The sequence below is a fragment of the Pseudorca crassidens genome, chromosome 3 (assembly GCF_039906515.1).
Source record: "Pseudorca crassidens isolate mPseCra1 chromosome 3, mPseCra1.hap1, whole genome shotgun sequence".
NCBI classification, from domain to species: Eukaryota; Metazoa; Chordata; class Mammalia; order Artiodactyla; family Delphinidae; genus Pseudorca; species Pseudorca crassidens.
Window position 1 is genome coordinate 143747150 of NC_090298.1, and position 21236 is coordinate 143768385.

The 21236-nt window shown below is 49.7% G+C and overlaps 1 protein-coding gene across 2 annotated transcripts in view; it reads right to left on the bottom strand.

Annotated features, from left to right (window-relative positions):
• Positions 1-3875: 3875 nt before the first annotated feature.
• The window catches only part of NSG2 (neuronal vesicle trafficking associated 2), a 57341-nt gene continuing 39980 nt past the window's right edge, over positions 3876-21236 (bottom strand). For both annotated transcript variants that reach the window (XM_067732818.1, XM_067732816.1), the window contains 2 exons: positions 6409-6519; positions 3876-4175 (listed from right to left, as the gene is read on the bottom strand). In XM_067732818.1, the coding sequence (XP_067588919.1) occupies positions 3984-4175; positions 6409-6519 (303 nt within the window). In that variant the 3' untranslated portion in view covers positions 3876-3983. The remainder of the gene's footprint in view (positions 4176-6408; positions 6520-21236) is intronic.

A 21236-nucleotide genomic window follows, 5' to 3' on the forward strand; every position in this document is an offset into this window, starting at 1 on the left:
CACCCCAGGCGCCATTCCTGCCTCTCCCCAAGGTGAAGCTTTTGTGCCTTCATTTATCTCCCTCCCCCTCTCCCTGGCCTGGACCGTGAGCCCCAGGGCAGTAGCAGCAGTTTCCTGTGCCTGCTTAATCTTCGCATCCAGCACTGGCACTGGGGAGACATCCCAGGGGCATCTGTGAGGGGCAGCCTTGGGCTGTCTCCTCGGCACCTTTATGAGGCTGTTCCCATGGCCTGGGAGGACGGCTCTGCGGTGTCTTCTCTCCACCTCCTGATTTCTTCCTGTCAAAATGCAAAATCCTTCAAGGTCCAGGTCTAAGTTCAGTTCCTCCAAGAACCCCAGGCTGGCACCCCACTGCCACGCTCTCCCCTCCTGAGAACTTCTGTCCCAGCTCCTCTCCTGCACACCTGATTGTCTGACCTCCCCCAAAACTGTGACCATCTTGAGAGAGGTTCCCACTGCTGGAGAGCAGATTAAAAAATGAGCAAAAGCCACGAACAGATCTTGTTCTACAAACCAAGGCACTGTTTTTATCATCATCTCCTGGTTCCCCTTGGCCCTTTGTCAGCCAGCAGCGCCCTGCAAAACCCCATCCTCCAAAACCCAGGGCAGCTTTCCCCCGACCAAACCCCCTTTGGTTAAACTCTTCTAGAACCAATCTCCCACTCCTTGGATACTTGTGGGAGGAGTTAAGCATCCTCCTTTTTTCTGATGAGAAAATTCCAACTCCGCCAGGAATAGCACATGGTCCCAGGGTCGCTCCTAAAATCAGAAATCTCTGTCCCCGTCTCCTGTCCCTGACCTTCTCCCTTCCTTCCAGTCGTACTCCCAGAGCCTGTTCATTCCAGAGAAAAGATAGCTTTGGTTTATTTTTTGAGGCAATGGAGTGGCAAATCCATTTATGACAGAATGTTTGAATATGTGTTCACTAAGTCTTTAGCTGACTTTGCGTAATTGAGAAAAATAGTGGGTGTTTATGCCTTGGCCATAAGGATGAGGCTGCCTCTGAGAGTGGGAGGCCAGCCCACAGCCTGGCCCTGCCTGCCCAGCTCACCAGTCCCTGAACAGAGGCTGCAGTCTAAGGCCTTATGGGTGCAGGTGTGGTTGTCTAAGGCCTGTTTGTGCTCAGCCGCCTTTGTGCAGGAGCTGTGCTACCTCTCTCCTCCTTCCCTCCAGCAGTGCCTGCATGGCCACCCCCCCCCCCCCCAGTGCAGCAATGAGGCTGGGGAATCAGCCTCCAGCTCTGCCCACAGTCAATCTTGACCTCTCCCCCAATGGTCTGCCATCTGAGGTTGAGAAGAGCTGTGAACACAAACTAGAAACTCCCAAGCAAAAGGCAGAGATAAGCGGTTACTGCTGGAATGGCACTGTGGTTGAGAAGCTGGTACCCAAATATGTGGGTTGGAATCACGCCTCAGCCGCTTCCTAACTTCAGGCCTCAGGTGGAGGTGCTGCGCTGCTCTTTCATCTCAAAATAGGTGTGATGATGACATGGTGACAGTGATGTTGAGTATGGGGGTACCTACCTCACGGAGATGGCGGAAGGGTTACAGGAACCAGGATGCTCAAAACGCTTAGGGCTTGGAATGTAGAAAGGGACCTTTAAATGTTTGCTATCCTTAACATTCACTGCTGATACTGAATTCAGGCTGAGAATAAGCTAGTTCGCTTTTATAAGTGTGACGTGACTTTCTGAGGCATGAACCTTGACAGCATTGCTTTGGGGTCTTACAGAAGCAGTCGAGGGGGATACAGTAGTCACACACACCTGGGTTTGAATCCCAGCTCATCCGCTGTAGCCCCAGGGCATCTCTCCATCCCTCTGAGCCTCAGTCTCTTCATCTGTCAAATGGGGACCAATAATCTCTACCTGCCTAGGTAATAATAAGCCTTAAATGAGCTCATTATGAAAACGGACCACTCATCACCCACCAGCTTCCTCCTTAAGCTATTGGCCAAATGCATTCTGTCAATGGCACCCTCAGACTCTTCTTGTGCCAATGTCTGTTTCCACATCCGACCCTACCTCCAGACTTCAGAGAGTGAATATGTGTCATTCGTGGCTGAATGCCCCATGCCCGGCACAGCCTGGCCCTCTGCAGGTGCTCAGCAGATGCTCATAGGATGAAGGATGTTGGGCTGCAAGATAAGAGCCAGGTGCACCTCTTGGTCCTTTGCTTGTGATCTCAGCATCATTTCAGACCCATTCGGCTGAGGGTGGAGTTCCCTCCACAGCCCAGATCCAGCCCCAGCCTAACAGGACACTCTGCCCCCAGAGCTCACCCATCCTCAGGGACGCCTGCCCCCAGCATCTTCCCCAGCAGGCTCACTGAGCAGAAGATAAAGAAAAATGCAAAGGAAGGTCAAGACCCAGACACATCTATCTTTATTTGTTTCCTGTCAGAAAAGTCCAAGGATTACACCAAAAAATACTTCAGCCTCTGCTACCTACCGACAAAAATACACCACAAAATTATAAAGCGCTCAGCAGTTTTGCTAGGGACAACTTGTTATTCCGCTTTAGGTGACCAATGAATTTACAAGTGACTCGAGGTGACTGAAGGGTGGGGAGGGAGGAAAGGTCAGATGATAGCTTTCAGCAGACTAGTTTGAGCTACGCTTGTCTTATTACCCAGCTATTATGTACGATGATTTCAGCATCATAGCAAAGCCACACACAACAAAATGCCCTTTAAACGGCCTGTTTGAGCTTCGAGGGGAGCCAGTACCACACCTCATACAGCCTCTCCCAGCCAGTGCTGGCTTTGCTGGACCTGGAGCCAACGCCACACAGAGGGGCTCTCCCCAAAACGTTTGCGGGAGCGCCTGAGGTGGGACCAGGGCCACGGGAGGCCTGGGCAATGTCGGATGCTGCCACCTGGCTAGGAGCTTCCAGAACCAGACTGCGGAGTTTGGACGGTGCCCCCTGTCAACACAAAGGAGTGGCCAAAAGACGGCCACAGGTCTTAGCTTCCTTTAGAAATGATTTGGCTTTGCTGCAGCTCCAGTGAAAAGTCTCCCTGGCTGTCACCTGAGGTTCCTGGTTAGGACCCTTCCTGTTCTTCCTCGTGTTATTAGCACTTTGGGAAACAGCAAACAGACACAGATTTTAAACTTGGTGCTGTGCTTATAGCTTGGCCAAATGTCACATGCCCACGCTGGGCTTTCTTCCCGCAGCCTCTCCTTTCTTCTCTTTCTACCCTTTCTGTCTCCTGGGCAGTACCCAGGTGTAGGGCTAGAAACACAAGAGAAAGACAAAGGAAGTCTGTCCGCTGCTCAGTGTTTCTTATGCCCTACACATCCCTAGGCCATGCAGCCCGGCCCCAGCTCCGATGCCCATACAGACGAGTTTGTGCTAACTTTGCAAAACACACGACGTGGTGGAGGCTTTTCTCTCTGGGTTGCATGCATCCTGGGCTTATAAATGCCAAAATCAGTCCTTCTCTCCAACTCAGAAGTTCCTAACTTCTGGTATTCCTCCCCTGCAGACCGGAGGCCAAGGCAAGCAGCCCGCCTGCATCACTCACAAGTTGTGGACCTTCCGAAGCTCACACGGAAGCTACCCTCTCTCGTCTAAGAGGCCCAGAGCATCTGTGCTCTTTACTACCCTTCAGTGTCTTCCAGGTGCAGCCAGTCTCACCCTTTTTTGTTCATTTTCTTTGTTTCTTTCCTCTTCCGTTTTTAAATTTTCCTAACAAATAATAAGCAGTGGCTTTGAAAATATCTTACATGGGAACAGTCAACACGAAACATGCCTTTGTACATGAGCCTGACTCGGGGACGAATCAACCATACCAAAGGACGAAAAGAAATATTGATTCAGACAACTCCAGTGCAGGAGATTTTCGGTGAGATACCCCCACCCCCACCCCCGGCCCCACCCCCGCCCCCATATCCCGGGAGTACAGTGTTGTCTTGTAACTGGAGCTTGGCTTAGCCCGCGGGGGTCCCCCTCTCCGCCCCCGATTCTGGCTGGGGGTGGGCCTCTAATGGCCCTGGGTCTTGGGCGGCTTGGGCTCGTGGATGACGGCGGCTGCCGACAGCCACGGCCCGATGGCCCGGGCAGTGCTCTGCTTGGCCACGCTGTAGTGGCTGATGACCGTGTAGAAGCGGCTTCTGGAACTGGGGTCCTGGGATGAGTAGTAAGCATCCAGGGAGGCCGGGATACAGCGCTTGTGCTGGGGAAGAGAGAGACAGAGTCAGGGGTAGCTCGGTGGACTGCTTCCGACCCGCCCTGCAACACGGCCACCCCACCTGGGGCCCACAGGCACGCCAGGCTCTCAGCCAGAGGGCGGGGGATGGTACCTGGCCTGCGCCTGGCCCTCGTCAGGCCTTCCCCAGCGTCATCACCATCATCAAAGCTGCCACCTACTTGAAGCCAGAAGAAACTAACCTGATGCTAGGTTGTAGGTTCCCAGAGGTGGAGAGGTGGTAGGAGAAATGGGTGAAGGTGGTCAAAAGGTACAAATTTCCAGTTATAAAATAAATAAGTCCTGGGGATGTAATGCATAGCATGGTGACTGTAGCTAATAATACTGAAAGTTGCATTTTTGAAAGTTGCTAATAGAGTAGATCTTAAAAGTTCTCAACACAAGAAAAAAATTTGCAACTATTCAGGGTGATAGATGTTAACTAGATGTATAGTGGTGACTATTCTGCAATATATACAAATATTGAATCATTATGTTGTATACCTGAAACTAATATAATGTTATATGCCAATTACACCTCAATAAAAAGTAAAGAAGAAAGAAAGAAAGAAAGGGAGAGAGAGAGAAGGAGGGAGGGATGGAGGGAGAGAGAGAGGAAGGAAGGAAGGAAGGAAAGGAGGGAGGAAGGAAGGAAAGGAGGGAGGAAGGAAGGAAAGGAGGGAGGAAGGGAGAAGGAGAGATGGAGGGAGGGAGGGAGAGAGAGAGGGGAAGGAAGGAAGGAGGGAAGAAAGAGAGAAAGAAAAAGAAGGAAAGAGAAAGAAAAGAAAAGAAAGAAAGAGAGAGGGAGGGAGGGAGGGAGAGGAAGGAAGGAAGGAGGGAAAGAAAGAGAAAGAAGGAAGGAATGAAGGGAGAAAGAGAGAGAGAAAGAAAAGAAAGAAAAAGGGAGAGAGAGGGAGGGAGGAAGCTGCTGATGATACTAATTCAAGGTCAACATCCTCTGCTTACTGACTGTGGGATTACAGTAGACACTTGGTAGCTCTTTACCTGGCTGATTCACCCACCCCCAACTCCTCCTCTGGGCCATTGCCTGCAGCCAACTGCTGTCCATTTCATTCCCTTGATTGGATAGTTGTAACTCTTTTCTCTTATACCAAAAGCTTTGGTTCCTGACAACATTAATATAATTATATATTTGCATTATCCTACAATATATGTCAAATGGTCACAAAATAACAGCAATATTATGAGTAATAGTTAGACTACTGAAGGAACTATAGGATTTCTCTGCAGCTCTCTGTGTCCTTAGAATATATGCCACTGAGGGTGTACAGTCAATATACTGCATTCTACAGTCATTTGGAATATTTATTTTCTTGGTAAGTTTATGTTCCCAACTTGATATACAGCTAGATTTTAGCTTGTTTTTAATTTCAGGAATTATTTTTTTTATTTATTTTTACAAATACATCAAACACTGATACACACAAGGACGAATGTAGAGTAAGATACATCCAGAGCAGCCTTGCTCCCCAGCCCTATTCTTTCTGTCCCCTCCCTGCCCACCTGAGTCACCATTTTTCTTAGTTTTTTTAAATTTATCCATCCAGAATTTCTTTCTGAAAATAGAAGTGAACATCCCTGACCTCCCCTTTTCTCACTCCAATGTGGCACCTTTTTTTCTTCACTATTATCCTGGAGGGTATTCTGTGTCCACGTCTGGAGCCCCCCTCACTCATTTTCACAGTTGTTTGAAATTCCATTGTGCGGATACATCATAGTTTATTCCACTGTCTCCTATTGACAGTTGTTGCCAATCTTTCCGAACCTCAGCTTCTAACAACTAAAAATGTCATCTTAGGAAGTCATGTAGCATAACCAAAGGACATGTGTTTTTTTGTTTCTTTGTTTTGTTTTTTTTGCAGTACACAGGCCTCTCCCTGTTGTGGACTCTCCCGTTGCGGAGCACAGGCTCCGGACGCGCAGGCTCAGCGGCCATGGCTCACGGGCCCAGCCGCTCCGCGGCATGTGGGATCTTCCCGGACCGGGGCACGAACCCGTGTCTGCTGCATCCGCAGGCAGACTCTCAACTACTGCACCACAAGGGAAGCCCTCAAATTAGTGTTTTCATTTTCTCTGGACACATCTTACATTTTAAACAGCCATACCCAGAATTTAAATGCTGATGAAAAGAAGACATTGATAAACCCTTTAATTGAAGCTGACAGTCACCTGGGCCACTCCCCTGCCAGAAGTCCCTTACCTTATAGACAAATCCTTCTGGGCAGCTGTGGTCATAGGTGAAGGCTTTGTAAACCACCAGGAACACGATGCAGGCGAGGAAAGCTAGGGCCAGGCTGACGAGGATGGTGACCTGGAGAAAACAAAACAGAATCCTCCAGCCTCAGCTTGCCTGACTTCATTTCACGTGGTGCAGCCTTCGAAACCCAGAGCCGATAGGCAGCCTGGTATGTTAGAAAGAGTAGGGGGTGGCCAGGGGCCCAAAGAACCAGCTCTGTCTCAGCTCTGTCACCAACTTGGAGCGTGAGCCTGAGCAAACCATCTGCAGTCTTTGGGTCTCGGTGTCTCCTTCTTCCAGAAACTCTCGGAAGCTCCGTCTTGGCCCAATGTGTGATTTCCACCTCCTCCCCATTTACTTTTCCTGTTAACTCTGTGGGGGCAGGGGGATGACCATTAAGCCCTCACTTACGGTGTTCCTGCCTCCCATCACCTCCCTCCCTGCCACTGCTGAATTCCAGTCTCAGGTATCAATGCTCATTCCACCTCCACTTGGGTGTCCAGTACTCACCTGAAGTGCGTTCTCAAACAAAACTCCTGCCTCCCTCCCATCCCAAACCTGCTCCACGCCCTGCATTTTTACCCATCTCAGGAAAGGTCAACCTCACCTTTGCAGTCACTCAGGCCAAAAAGTTTGAAGTCATCTCTGACTCTCTCTTCTTCTCACATTCGACATCCTAGTTACCGGCAGAAGCTGTCATTTCTGCCTTCCAACACATCCATAATCCAATCACTTCTGACCCCCTAAATCATCTCTTTTGCAGCCAAAGCCATCATCACCTCTCACCTGCAGTACTGAAACTGCCTTCTAACTAGGGGCCTCCTCTACCCCTACATGTATTCACACACAGCAACCTGAGAAGTCCATTCAGACTTGAACTCAAGGCATGTCCCTTCTCTGCTCAGAAGCATCTAATGGTCTCCAAATTGCTCATAGTGAAAGCCCAGCTCCTAACCGTTATCAACAAGTAAGCTTTAAAAAAAATACAACACCAAACAAACTGAAGTCACCAACAGGATTTACCAGAAAGGACTAAGTAGCTAATTTCAGAGGCACCTCCAGGTTTGCACTGGCCCCATCCCACCGCCTGTGTACAAAGTGGTAGGGTAACCCCCATGATGCTGGGCACCTAGTCTTATAAGCAGACTTTTTTCATGTTATTTTTAAAGCTGCTGGGCTTTTGAGTCAGTTGGCCTAGAAATATGGTAGAATTCCTATCATGGAGAGAAGGCTTATTGTGATTCAGAAGAAAACTAAAATCAACTTTGGAGTGTGGGGGGGCGTCCCTATCCCATCTCCTTCCCACCTCAGGACATGGTTTATAAGGACAGGAGGAGATGGGATTCTACATGACTCCAAATGGAGTCATTGGTTAGCAGCTGTAAATACTGGATGGAAGGAATTTGCAAAGGAAAAGAGGAAGATGGGTGTGGGAGACATCCATCTGAATCCTATGGGCAGACATTGTCCGTGAGAAGTTCCTGTGCATGTGTGTGTATGAAGTTTTAGGATGATGTGCTATTGTGATATAAGAAATATATCTATTTGGTCTTGTTCCCAGTTCCTGGCACAGAGCTAAAACACTTGTAATTTCCTAAGTGATAAGAGCAGGGTAGCAGCATCTTTTGTTGTAATATTTGGTTTTTGTGCCCAGTTCCTGAAATAACTCTGATCCATAAAGGTGAAAGGAGCAGCTTCTATTATTCATAACAACCCCTTTTCAACTACACCTGAGTTAATGTTATGTTATATTATGTTATGAGGTGACTTTTGGAAAGTCCCTAAGGATGGGGGCTGGTTGCCAGAGGAACTAACCACTGATTGGAGGGTTGTAACTTAACTGCCTCCCCGACCTCCAGGGAGGGAAGAGGGGCTGGAGATGAAGTTAACCACCCATGGCCAACGTCTTAATGAATCATGAAGCTTCCAGAAAACCCTAATCGAAGGGACTAAGAAAGCTTCCAGGTTGGTGAACAAGAACACATCCATGCCCCTGAGGGTGGTGTACCCCAAACTCCACTGGTACAGAAACTCCTGTGCTTGGGACCCTTCCAGACCTCACCCCATGTATCTCCTCATCTGGCTTTATCATCCTTCATAATGAACCAGTAATACTAAGTAAAGTGCTCTCCTGAGTTCTGTGAGCCATTCCAGCAAATTACTGAACCTGTGGAGGAGGTTGCAGAAGCCCCCAGTTTATAGCCAGTCAGTCAGAAGTTCAGATGTCAGCCTGAGATTTGTGACTGGTATCTGAAGTGGAGGCAGTCTTGTGGGACTGAGCTCTCGACCTGTGGGGTCTGTACTGACTCAGGACAGTTAATGTCAGAGTTGAGTTAAGTTGTAGGAAATCCTCCACCAAGAATTGGAAAAGTGCATGGTATGGAAAAAAACCCCACACATTTGGTGTCAGAAGTGAGAGTATAGAGAAAAAATGTTTTTTCCTTTTACATGGTGACACATAAAATTCAGTTCTAAACTACTGTCCACACAATGTGCTGTCCACCCTCTCCATTCACATCCCAAACCCTCAGCTGCGGCCTGTTGCTCACTCATCAGCCTCCTCCCCAGGACTAGGGTGGTGACAACATGGGGTGAGATGGTACAGAGGTCAGACTGGAGTCACCCAGCAAGATGTGGAGAGAGATGGAGATGTCAGAGGCCAGAATTTGGAGCAAGAGGTACCCCCAAAGACGCATGCACCCCTTAGAACCTCCAAAGATAGTATTCGATTAGTACAGGGACAGGAGCCACCCAAGACCACCACTCATCGCTGAGGACCTAAGAACACCCAGTCAGCAGGTGTTTGGAGTATAGATGTAAAGAATTTTAAATGCCCAGTTTTCCCAATAGCCAAAAGGTAGAAATAGCCCAAACATAATCAGCTGATGAGTGGGTAAACGAATTATGGTCTATCTGTACAATAGAATATTATTCAGCAATAAAAAGGAATGACGTTCTCGTACAAATGTGGATGGGCCTCAAAAACATGCTGAATGCAAGGCCACCTATTGTATGATTCCATTTGTACAAAATATCAAGAATAGGTAAATCCATAGAGACAGAGTGCAGACTGGTGGTTGCCAGGGGCTGGGATGCGGGGAACAGGGAATGACTGCTAATGGGGATAGAGTTTCCTTTGGGGGTAATGAAAACCTTTTGGAACTCGATCAAGGTGATAGCTGCACAACATCGTGAATGTACTCAATGCCACTGGACTTTTCACTCTACGTTCTCAACTTTATGGTATGTGAATTTTACCTCAACTTTCTAAAACATGCCCAGAGCTCCGGCTGACTTTGTCAAATGGACCTTAAACTCCTGCTAGCACCCCGTCATCAGAGCTGCCCCCATGACGGGGACAGACACGCTCACAGTCGCCTCCACGGTCGCAGACCTTGAACATGCAAAGGAAAAGTCGAGAGCTGCAGCCCGCCCTGCCACCACCTGAGGCAGGATCTGGGGGAACCCTCAGAGAGCTCCCCCTCCAAATGACCCCATACAGCCCCAATCTCCGACTGAGCAGAGAGCCAGGTCTCTTCACTGACTCGGAAGCAGGACAAGACTCCAGTGTGGGCGTCCCCAGGCAGGGCTGGACGCTTCCCCTGGTTCCCAGCAGGCTGGTGGTGGAGCTGGGAGCTGAAGCAGGGCCCGGCAGGCTGGCTGTGAGACAGGTTCCCTTTATGGTGGGTTTTTTTTGGTGGGGGGGGGGACCTCTTTCATTCCTAACAGCCCTGAGTTAACACCCTCCACCTAGGAGGGGCAGGATCTGATTCCCCATAGCACTCCTATGGCTTGACAGGGTGAGCATAGCAAATGTTTCTGAAAAAAGAAAAGAGAGGGAGGAGAGGAGAGAGAGAGGGAGGATCCTAAAGGATTCAGTGCTGATGCCTAGATGGCCACTACCCCAGTGGATTCTGATTTATCTGGTCAGGGATGGTGGGTCCAGGACACTCTCCAGGTAATTTTAATGTACAACCAGACATGAGACCCGCTACTCCAGTATGACTGTGTATGAGGGTCCTTGAGCTTAGAATCACCTGGGCAGCGTTTTAAGCGATCCTGATGCTCTGGCTCCGTCTCAGACCAATTACATCAGAATCCCAAGGCAGTTGCTGTGTGCGGGCAAGTATTGAGAAGAGTGCAGGACACAGACCCCAGGCAGGGTGGCCTATATGACCATCAGAGTCAAGGTCTGATGTTGACTGGGAGGCCAGGGGTGCAGCTCACCTCAGGGCATTCTTCCGAGCAAGGCTAACTTCTGCCACGTGTTCCGTGGCCCCAGCACGAGGGTGATGGGAGGCCGTTTTAGGCGAAGATAAGTCTGCCTCCCCGCCCTGAATCTTGGTAACTTCTGCAACAACTAGAGGTCGGTCATTCCTTAAGAGCCTGTGGAGGTCAGAGAGTTCAGGGCTGTGAACTGGGCACAAGCCCTCCCTCAAGTCTTCATAGCCCACAGGGCGGGGGAGAGGTGGACAGGAGGACACAGGCACCTTGTAACACAAGGTTGGCACCATGAGTGAGGACATCAGCACAGAGGGCTGCTGGGCCTAACCAGCCTGCGGTTGGGGAGATCGGGGAAGGCCTCCTGTGGGAGGTGACTCCGGAAGTAACTTCAGGGAAGAATGCCAGGATAGGGGAGGAAGAAGGTTCTGAGCGGGGAAGTCACACCTGCCACAGTGCAGAAGCTGGGGCTGTTCTGGAAACATCATATGGTTTGTCATGGCTGGTCCGGAGGATGCAAGTGAGGGAGAGACAGGCCTCGGGCAATGGGTAGGTAGGAAGAGAATAGATAAGGAAGGACCAAGCTAAAACTTGGGCTTTATCTCCAGGGTGGCAGAGAGCCCCTGAAGATTTTAAGCAGGGGAATGACAGGATTAGAATTACGTTTTGGAAAGATGGTATGGTGGGGGAAGGGAAGAGTGAGGTGGACCTGGAAGCAGGTTTGCAGGGGCAACGCCGGAGGCAGGGAGGCTGATGCACCAGGACATATGCCCTAAATAGGCCAGACCTGGGGCTGTAAGGGTGGAAGGGATCAATGGCTTGAGAAGGCCTGGGAGGTGAGCAGAGTGGTGTGAAAAGGAAGGAGGAAGGAGGATGTTGAGCTGGGTCTGGATTCCTATTCTTAATGACTGAGTCAGTGTTGGCTATTGGCTGGGGTGGGAGGGGGAGACCAAGGTTTCTGATTGGTTCCAGGGTGAGATTTTTCCTGAAGGTGGGGCATCCTGAAGCTGGCCTCTCCCTTTCCGACGGATTAGATTCTTGGAAGTCAGAGGTCCTAGTGCTTAGTCCCTGCAGCAAAGCTCCCGATGTGGCAGGGGAGCCTCAGAGGACCCGGGAGAGCGGTCCCCACTTCCCCCGTACAGCACCTCTGAATGTGAAAGCCAGCAGCACATCAGTATTGATTGACTCCGTTTATATAGCCTTGTTGCTTGGAAACATTCTAAAGCCCTTGGCTTTACCTCCTGAACGTAACAGCCTTGGATTAGAAATAAACAAGTTCTCAATGCTGATTTGAGTGTTTCCGTAGAGACTGGGTCCTCTCTGCTCCCCATCTCCCTGCTCATCCCTTCATGCACTCAGCACATGTTTATTAGAGGGTCCACTGTGAGCCAGATGCCGCCATACAGTGGGAGTGTACGGCAGGGAGAGGGTCAGACGCCGAACCAGCAAATCACCAAATAAATAACTTCAAAACAAGACCACAGCAGGATGTGGAACAGCGAATAGGAGGGGAGCCTCAGATATGGTGGGCAAGAGTGGGAGAAAGAGCCCCACACAAGAAGACCCTGGGCCAGAGCCACCTAGACCGAGGTGCAGCCCCAAACCCCTAAAAAGAAGAGGAGCTCAGGGTCTCAGTGGACCTGGAAGAAGCGGTCTGACTGAGATGGGAGGAGGGGCAAGGGGGAAAGAGTGCTGAGGTGAGACCCTATAGGCCTTTGGAGACCAAGATCACCCTTGTCCTGCCCAGGAGAGGAGCTTCCTCCAGCTTTCATCCAGTGTTTTCCAGGTAATGCCCTGCCCAGCCTTGCGTCCCTCTGCCACCCTCCAGCCTCTTAGGCCACCGGTCCCTGACTCACAGTTTCCCCTCCAGCCACCCCCCACCCCCAGGCTGCTGAGGGCTCCTTCTTTCATGCTTATCCGTGCCTTGCCCAGCCCTGGAACACATCATCCCCACTACCGTGTCCTTCCTCATCAACCTCCTGGTTCAGCCCTGGGGCCCCTTCCCTGAACACCTGATCCTGCCCTGCTCTGTACCTGGGGCCTGCTTGGGCTGCCCTGATGGGATCCACCATGTCATCCTTACCTCCTCATACCTCTGAACCATCCCTCTGCTGGGAGTGCCCTGGGCAGCCAGCAATCTCATCCTTTCCTCTGTACCCAGCACCATGGCTCCCACGGTGGGGGTCACCCGTAAACACTTCCTGAACTGAAATGCTGAATTGACTTAAGACCTGGAGGATGAACACACCCATATACACATGCACACACACACACATGCACACCCTTACTCCCCACATACACACACGCAGACACTCAACCTGGTCCAAACCACATCACATGGGATGGGGTGGGGCACTGAAACACCTGTACTTCTCCAGCCCCTAGTCTCAACCCCTTCCACCACCCGCCCATACACATGCTCAAAATAAAGTACCTTAACCTTGAAAAAACTCAGGGTTTGGGTTAGCATCAGCTAAGACCTGCCCAAGATCTCTCCTCCAGCTTTTGGGCATAGGTCAGGGAGAGAATAGAGGAAGAACTTAAAAGAGTGTGCAGCCAGGGCCTCTGGTGAAGGTGCACTGAAATGGCAGTCATCGTGACCACCCTGTGATCCACTCCTCCATATAGTGATAATAGCAGCAGCAGTGGTAGTCACAGTAACAAAAGATGCTAAGAGTTATTGGGAGCTTACTGTATACTAATATCACCACCATCATATGAAGAAAGTAGAATTCTTAACCCCATTTTGCTGATGGAGAAACTGAGGCTCTGAGAGGTTAGGTGACTTGCTTCAGGTCCCACATTTAGTAAAAGATAAGTCTGAACAATGCTTCGAGGTCCCTCAAGGGCACCATGCCAGAACCAGCCTGCTGTCTTCCCCTCAGCTGTGGTGGGAAGCAGCTCTGCCCACTAGCCTCTGGACCTTGCAGAGGTCCAGAGGCGAGTGGGTTGTCCTGCAGCCAACACTGCCAGACCTCCCGCTTCTGTCCCCAGCCCCACCCGTCAGTCACCGGTTCCCGGAGCTTCTGCCTCTGGTGTGGTTTGTTCATTTCTCTCCACCATCTTCATCATAACTTCCCTGGGTAGGACCACCATCACCTCACCCCTGCATGCAGCGGCCTCCCTGCTGCTCTCTTGGCCTCCAGCCTCCCGGCTTCTAAGACCACCCTAGACTTTCTAACAAGCCAGCCTGAGCATTGCTGCTTCCCTGGTGAATGAGCCATCACACCGACAGGGTCAAGTCTGAACTCGTTACAGAGCAGACAAGGCCCTTCCTGACGGAAACTCGATGTGCCTCTTCGGCCCCAACCCCTCCCCCTGCTACCTGACTGCACCCTCATTTCCCCCACCTCGAAGCTCCGGCACTGCTGGGCCCTCTGCCCGGAACGCCAGCTTCCCCTCCCAAGTCCATGAAGCTCCTGCTCATCCTAGACTCAGGCCAAGTTTCTTCTCTTCCCCAGAGTCTTCAGGTGCTATTTAGCCACTGCCCTGTCTGCTCACCGCTCCTGACACACTTTTCCCAGAGCACTCTAATTAACCACGACCTGTATGCCTCCCCTCCTGAGAGGCAGTGTGGAATAACACAACACACTTCCGTTTACTAAGCACAGATTGTGTGCCAGGCACTTTTCTCAGCACTGGACGTGGATTTATTCTTTTTTTTTTTTTAAACATCTTTATTGGAGTGTAACTGCTTTACATTGGTGTGTTAGTTTCTGCTTTATAACAAAGTGAATCAGTTATACATATACATATGTCCCCATATCTCTTCCCTCTTGCATCTCCCTCCCTCCCACCCTCCCTATCCCACCCCTCTAGGTGGTCACAAAGCCCCGAGCTGATCTCCCTGTGCTATGCGGCTGCTTCCCACTAGCTATCTATTTTACGTTTGGTAGTGTATATATGTCCACGCCACTCTCTCACTTTGTCCCAGCTTACCCTTCCCCCTCCCCATATCCTCAAGTCCATTCTCTATGTCTGCGTCTTTATTCCTGTCCTGCCTCTAGGTTCTTCAGAACCAATTTTTTAGATTCCACATATATGTGTTAGTATAAAGTATTTGTTTTTCTCCTTCTGACTTACTTCACTCTGTATGACAGACTCTAGGTCCATCCACCTCACTACAAATAACTCAATTTCGTTTCTCTTTATGGCTGAGTAATATTCCATTGTATACATGTGCCACATCTTCTTTATCCATTCATGTGGATTTATTCTTACAACAGCCCTACAAGATAGTACATTTTCACTTTTTAGACTAAGGCACAGAGAGGTTACATAATTTTCTCAAGGTCACACAGCTAATTAAGTAATATAGTCAGGAGTCTAACTCTCTAGAGTATGGCCTGGGCTCGTAGCCTATGCTATACTTCTCGTAAAGCATTTATTCACTAAATATTAAGTGCTTACATGTGCCAGAGAGGATTCTACACACTGGGCGTACAGTGCTGAGGAGGACAGTGAGGCTCCTGCTCTCGTACAGTTTACCTTTAACTGTTTCAACAAGTGTCCACTTCTGCAAAGGGGAGTAATAGTAGTATCTGCCCCTCAGAATTCTGAGGATTAAATCAGATAATGGATGGGAAGCCCTAGAGTGCGTTGAATGGTGGCCTCTCAAAAGATATGTCCATGTCTTAATCACCAGAACCTGTAAATATGATCTTATTTGGAAAAGAGGTCTGTGTAGATGTAAGTAAGCTAATGCTCTTGAGATGAAATCATCCCTGGATTGTGCAGGTGGGTCCTAAATCCAAGGACAAGTCCCGTTATGTGAGACACACAGAGGGAGACAAACACACAGAGAGAAGAGAAGGGCATGTGAATAGGGAGGCAGGGATTGGAGTGATGCAGCCACAAGCCAAGGGACACCTGGACCTACCAGAAGCTGGAAGAGGCAAAGATAGATCCTTCTCTAGCCTTCAGAGGGAGCATGGCCCTGCCAACACCTTGACGTTGAACTACTGATCTCCAGAACTGGGAAAGGATGAATTTCTGTTGCATTAATCCAGTGTGTGGCCATTGGCTGTGGCAGCCCCAGGGTGCTTTCCCACAGTGTCTGGCATATGTGCTATATAGATGTGCACTCCTCCGTCTCGCCATATCATCTGCCATGCTTCTCAGCAGGTACTTCAAAGGCTCCAACCACTCAGGAAGACTGCCATTTCTCAACATGTATTTCTCTTGTATACCTTTTCAGCTCTTTTTTCCTTGGAGAACTCCTAGTCATGCTTCAAAGCCCAACTTACAACATCTCACCTCCTCTGGGAAGCCTTCCCTTGCCAATTTGTGTTCTCACCACACTTTTTTTCCCTTCACCACTTAGCACTCAGCCCCCTGTATCACGACTATCCATTCTATTGTATGTTTGCCTCTGTGGTCCCAGCTCAAGACCTGGCACAGAGCAGAATGTACATCCCACATTCCCTACCCCCACACCTCTTTCTTCATTTTTGGCACAAAACACTACCAAGAGTGAATTTTAGGGCCCCTTTTAACTGTTCCACACCTGACAGGGTAACTGGATAAAATCATTGCATTGGGTCATCTGAAGTAGTCTGTATGATGCTGGGAAATGATTAGTTTTGCCCCTGAAACAATCTTCTTGTCTGCCTGCTATGCCCTAAAAGACGGGAAGCTTTTCTCTGATGGCTGGGTGAATTAGACCTTCATTCTAGTCAACGTCCGTGCAGTTCTCTGCAGTAGCTATGGCCCCATCCCTACAAGGTTCCCATTCTGCTTCTGCCTCTGATAAGCTGTGTGACCTTCAGCAAGATGCTTCACCTCTCTGAGCTCCCGTCTCCTCTTCTGTTAAATGGAAACAAAAATCCCACCCCACAAGATTGGTGTGATGATTAAATGAGATGATGTCTATAAATTATCCAGTGTTGTCCTGACCCCTGGGCTTAACCAATAATAGCAATCACTTATTGACTGTAATAGTGCACTGGTATTGTGTCAAGAGCTTTTCATATAATATCTCCTTTAATCCTCATGATAGCCCTATAAGCCTAAGTATTACCCGCATTTTACAGTCCCCCCGTGCACACGAAGGCACAGAGCAACTTGTCTGAGCTCACGTGGTTATTGAAGTAGCAGAGCCTGACTGGAACTGTGGAATATCTGATTCTGTAGCCCTCAATCTTAAACACTACCTTAACAGACTTTCTGATAAATATTCCTCAGTCCTGCTGCTGCATTTGCTTGCAATAGTGCAATGAAGCAAGGCGATGTATACTGTAAACTTATTCTAGGAGGATGTGTCACCACAGACATGAAACCCCAGGAGTTAGGAAGAGAGAGGAGAAAAACAAAAACCCTCCCACTTCCGCCAAGCCAGGGTGCTGATCTAGGACCCTCATTATGCCAGCAAACATGAACTTCATTAACATTCATGTACTGCAGCATCTCGGCACCACGATACCGAATAAACCGTCCTTCTTTATGAAGAATGCAAACCCTGGAAATCTCAAAGCAATAGAACCACTCATAACAGGGAAATTAAACTTTGTGGGGAGATAAAAACAGAGCTTCCCAACAGACATTCATCTTTTGTATGTGACAGCTGGAACCTCCAGAGACAGAATTAGACCACCCGGCACCCTGCTCCTGGCTCTGCCCCAAAGATCCTGACAATAGGGCTTAAGAGGAAAGTGCAAGAGAATCATGGAATCCATAAATTCTGCCCAAATGACACCCTGGTTTCCCTGGCCCTCTCCCTATCACCAAGTAATGAATAGAGTCGAGTCTTTGGAGCTGGATCGTCAGTCTGAAAGCCCAGCTGTGTCACTTATTACTGTGTTCCTGGGCAAGCTGATTGTCCTTTGGAATCCTCTGCCTACTTCTCTCCACCGGCTGTTGTGAGGCAGAATGTGCTAGTGTCTGAAGCCCTCAAGCATAGGCCTGGCCCAAAGTAATGACCTTCGTTAGCATCCAGGGGGAGCACACACACGTTACATCATTTTGTGTCCTCACAAGTCTATGGGGAAGGCACTATTGATGTGCCCATTTTACAGATGGTCTATCAGAGGCAAATGGAAAGACTTTCCCTATATGAGGTGACAACTGAGTATTTGAACTCAGGTCTGTCTAACTCAGAAGTCCAGCTGCCTAACCATATGCTATATTGCCAGTAAATCTATAACTATGTTAGAGTTCATTTTTATTAAAAATGTATTGTACCATCATAAGAACAATATTGGAAATCCAAGAGGAGAAACGCCCATTACAATTCTGCCACCATCTCCAGTCCGTTTTTACATGCTTGTTATTTGTTCCTATCCACATGCCTCCCTGCATAAATCTTGATTCCTTCTGCTTCTTCCCATTTCACCCATTTGTGGCCCATCCAACTTTCTCTGATCACGTAGAATATCGTCCCAAGCCTAGTCCGAGCCACCCCAGAAGAAGAGAGACCTCAACTTCACCATCTGCGAAGTGGCCCCAAATCATTACACTGATCTACACAAAACTGTCATGAGGTACAACCGAGATGAATAACGCAAACAGCAAATTGCCACGTAAAGGCAAAAATGATAAGCGAATGCTTCTTGTTGCCACCACTGTTATCCTTACAATTGTACAACATCAGAGCTGAGTGTGGTTCAGTTATTTCCTCAGCACGAGGACCTTCAGCTGTTACACTGTGTTACCATCACCTGTGACCTGTCCTCCCAGACCAACTAACAGCCGCCCCTCAAGGGCAGGGCAGTGTCCTCTGTCTTTGGGCTTCTGAGGGCCTGAGGGTCCTACTATTTAAAGGATTTGCTGGTGATTCATGTTGATGGGGGAGAAAAGCATCTCTGCCATGGGCCATCTCCTCCCTAGTCTCTGCTGCTTCTCACTCCCAGTCCACCGTCCCTGCTGGCCACCGATGGGATCTTCCTATATTAAATTACCCCTCTGAACCTTTCACGGTAGGGCTGAAGATCCCACGTGAGCCTGCTTTGGGGCAGATTTTGTGTCCTGACACAGTGGGTCCAGGACCTTACTGAGCATCAGAGCCCTGACGCATCAAATAGAGGTGATCGATGAGATGCAGAGCCCTGGACCCTGCACCCAGAGATCCGGGTTCCCTCGGTCAGCCCAGCACTCACAGGTCAGCATTTCCACACAAGTCCAGGAGGTTTGGATGCAAGTGGCCTGGAAACTGTAGTTAGATCAAGATGAGGGCCAAAATGCTTTGGCTTCTGAAGAGAAGAAAGCAAGGATCTCACATCCCTGATGGTCAGATACTCAGCATTTTCCATAGATGACCTCACTCAGTCCTACCCAGTGGCCCATAAAGTGGGTCCTGCACGTATTCCTGTTTCTCAGATGATGAAACTGAGGATTGCAGAGGTTGCATACTTGTCAGGATTTTCCAGACCATCAGTGGTGAAGCAAGTCCCAGAAGCCAGGTCTGTCTGGATCCAAAACATATTTTCTTCCCTCAGCACTGCACTGTCTTCATCCTCTGGCCCCCCACTTACCTGTCCAACAGCACCAATTGCTTCGACCCTAGGAGCCCTCACACACACACAGAGAAATGCACTGAGACACACACAGAGACACACACAAACACAGACACACACAGACATATATAGACACACACAGAGACACATGGGCACAAACACACACAATAACAAAGACACACAGACACAACAAACACACACGGACTCACATAGATAGACATATCACACAGACACACACAGACCTATGTAGACACACACACACATACACACACACGGTACAGTCTTAGTTCCTGAAAGCTCTAGGCTTTCTGCTACTGGCATGCCTTTCCACTGTCTTCCCCTGGAGGGTGTCACCCCCACACACCAGGCAGCCTCCGCAGATCTCTCCCTCAGGAGTGAGGTCTCTCTGGGTTCCCCCTCGCTCCATCCTCACCACCGTCATGTGTTGCTCTGTGTTATGACGACTTCTAGACCTGTCAGCACGCCCTACTGCACCGTGAGCTTCTCAAGGGCGGGGAGCGTACCTCACTGACCTCCTGCCAGCTCTCAGCTGGGGCTCAGCACAAAGAGCACATGTGTGAGCTTCGAAGGCCTCACATCCATTTGCTTCAGCCAGCCCAGAGCCAGGCCCCAGTGCAGGGCAGGTGGTCTCCTGCCCCAGATGGCCGACTACACGCGTCCTGGCCACAGTCAGAGGTGCACCGCTGCCTCACCACATCCCAGCCGAGCCTTGTCTAGATGCAGCCTGCATCCGCATCTCCATGGAAACACCAACCCTGCAGGCCAGATAGCCTGTTCCATTAAGCTACTTTCATTTCTCAATCCCCTTTCTTGGCAGAAGAATTGATAAAAAAAAAAAAAAAAAATCAGGTCAACAAAATTGGTTTGGAAAATTAGAAATCATCTTCTCCAAGTTCCCATGTGTAGCACTGCTAGGCGTGCCAGCGGGGGGTTCTGAGCCAGATAAGCTACTCCGCGTCTTCCTATAATTCCTGCAAGGCTGAGAACGAATGCCTGCCAATAACACAGCAGCACACGCAGCAGGATCGCCTCTGGACAGAAGGTGGCCATCTTTGGGGGAGGAAGCGTTCCTGCCTCTCCTCAATTTCTGCCTCAGAAACTACTCAGAAGTAGTAGTTTCTGCTACTTTTGTCCATGAGGAGGAAGGAAACTCTATCCAACCTTCTACCTCCTCACGCCTCCCGCCTTACACACGTACACCCACACAGACACAGACACACACTCCCTACCTGGGAGGAGTCCTGGAGTGTTTTCACAAAAGAGTTAACACAGCAGACCCGAGACAGCTGCCCTTGGAAAAGCCCGCTTGGGAGGCTGAGCCCTGGCTGGCGTCCTGGAACTTGGACATCGGGAGGGCTCCCACGATTCCCAGAACTAGTAAAAGGGGCTCACCATGCGTAAACCGTGCAGACAACGTGGTTTAGGCTGAACACCTGCCTTCCTTCTGGAGTCCGGAACTTGGGTACGTGCTAGGCAGTGGGTGCCAGCCCCCAGCAGAAACCTTGGGCACTAAGCCTCTAATGAGTTCCCCGGTCCACCACTCTCCATGAGTGCGCTCACAGCTCGTTGCTGGGGGAAGCGAGCATGTCCCACGTGACTCCACTAGAAGAGGTCTCTGCAAGCGCCTGTCTGCTTTCCTCTGGAGGTCGCCCCCTGCACCTTTTACCTTTGCTGCCTGTGCTTTGTACCCTTCCGCTGTACTAAAGCGTAGCCAAGACTACAGCTCCACCCTGAGTCCTGTGAGTCTTTCTAGTGAATCATCGACCTGGGGGTGGCCTCAGAGACCTCCAACACAATTCCCCTTGCTGTCCCCTTTTTGGTTTCCCCTGAAGGAGAGACATCGTGAATCTTATGGTTTCAGAGCCTGGCAGCAATGGCTATGCTATACGATGGATCCTGTGCCTTAAAGGCAGCACCAGGTTCTAGCTGTGAACTCTTCCCTTCCTGCCCCCCAGAGCCCAGGCCCCATGAACACCTCTTCTCTGACTCCTTGCCTCATGGGTCAGGATGACTGTAAAGTTCTCACTCTTCCGACATGGAAGAAGCCTGGGCCATCTCTTTCTCGTCCATCCCTCCCCTCCCCTGCAGCATCTTGACCAA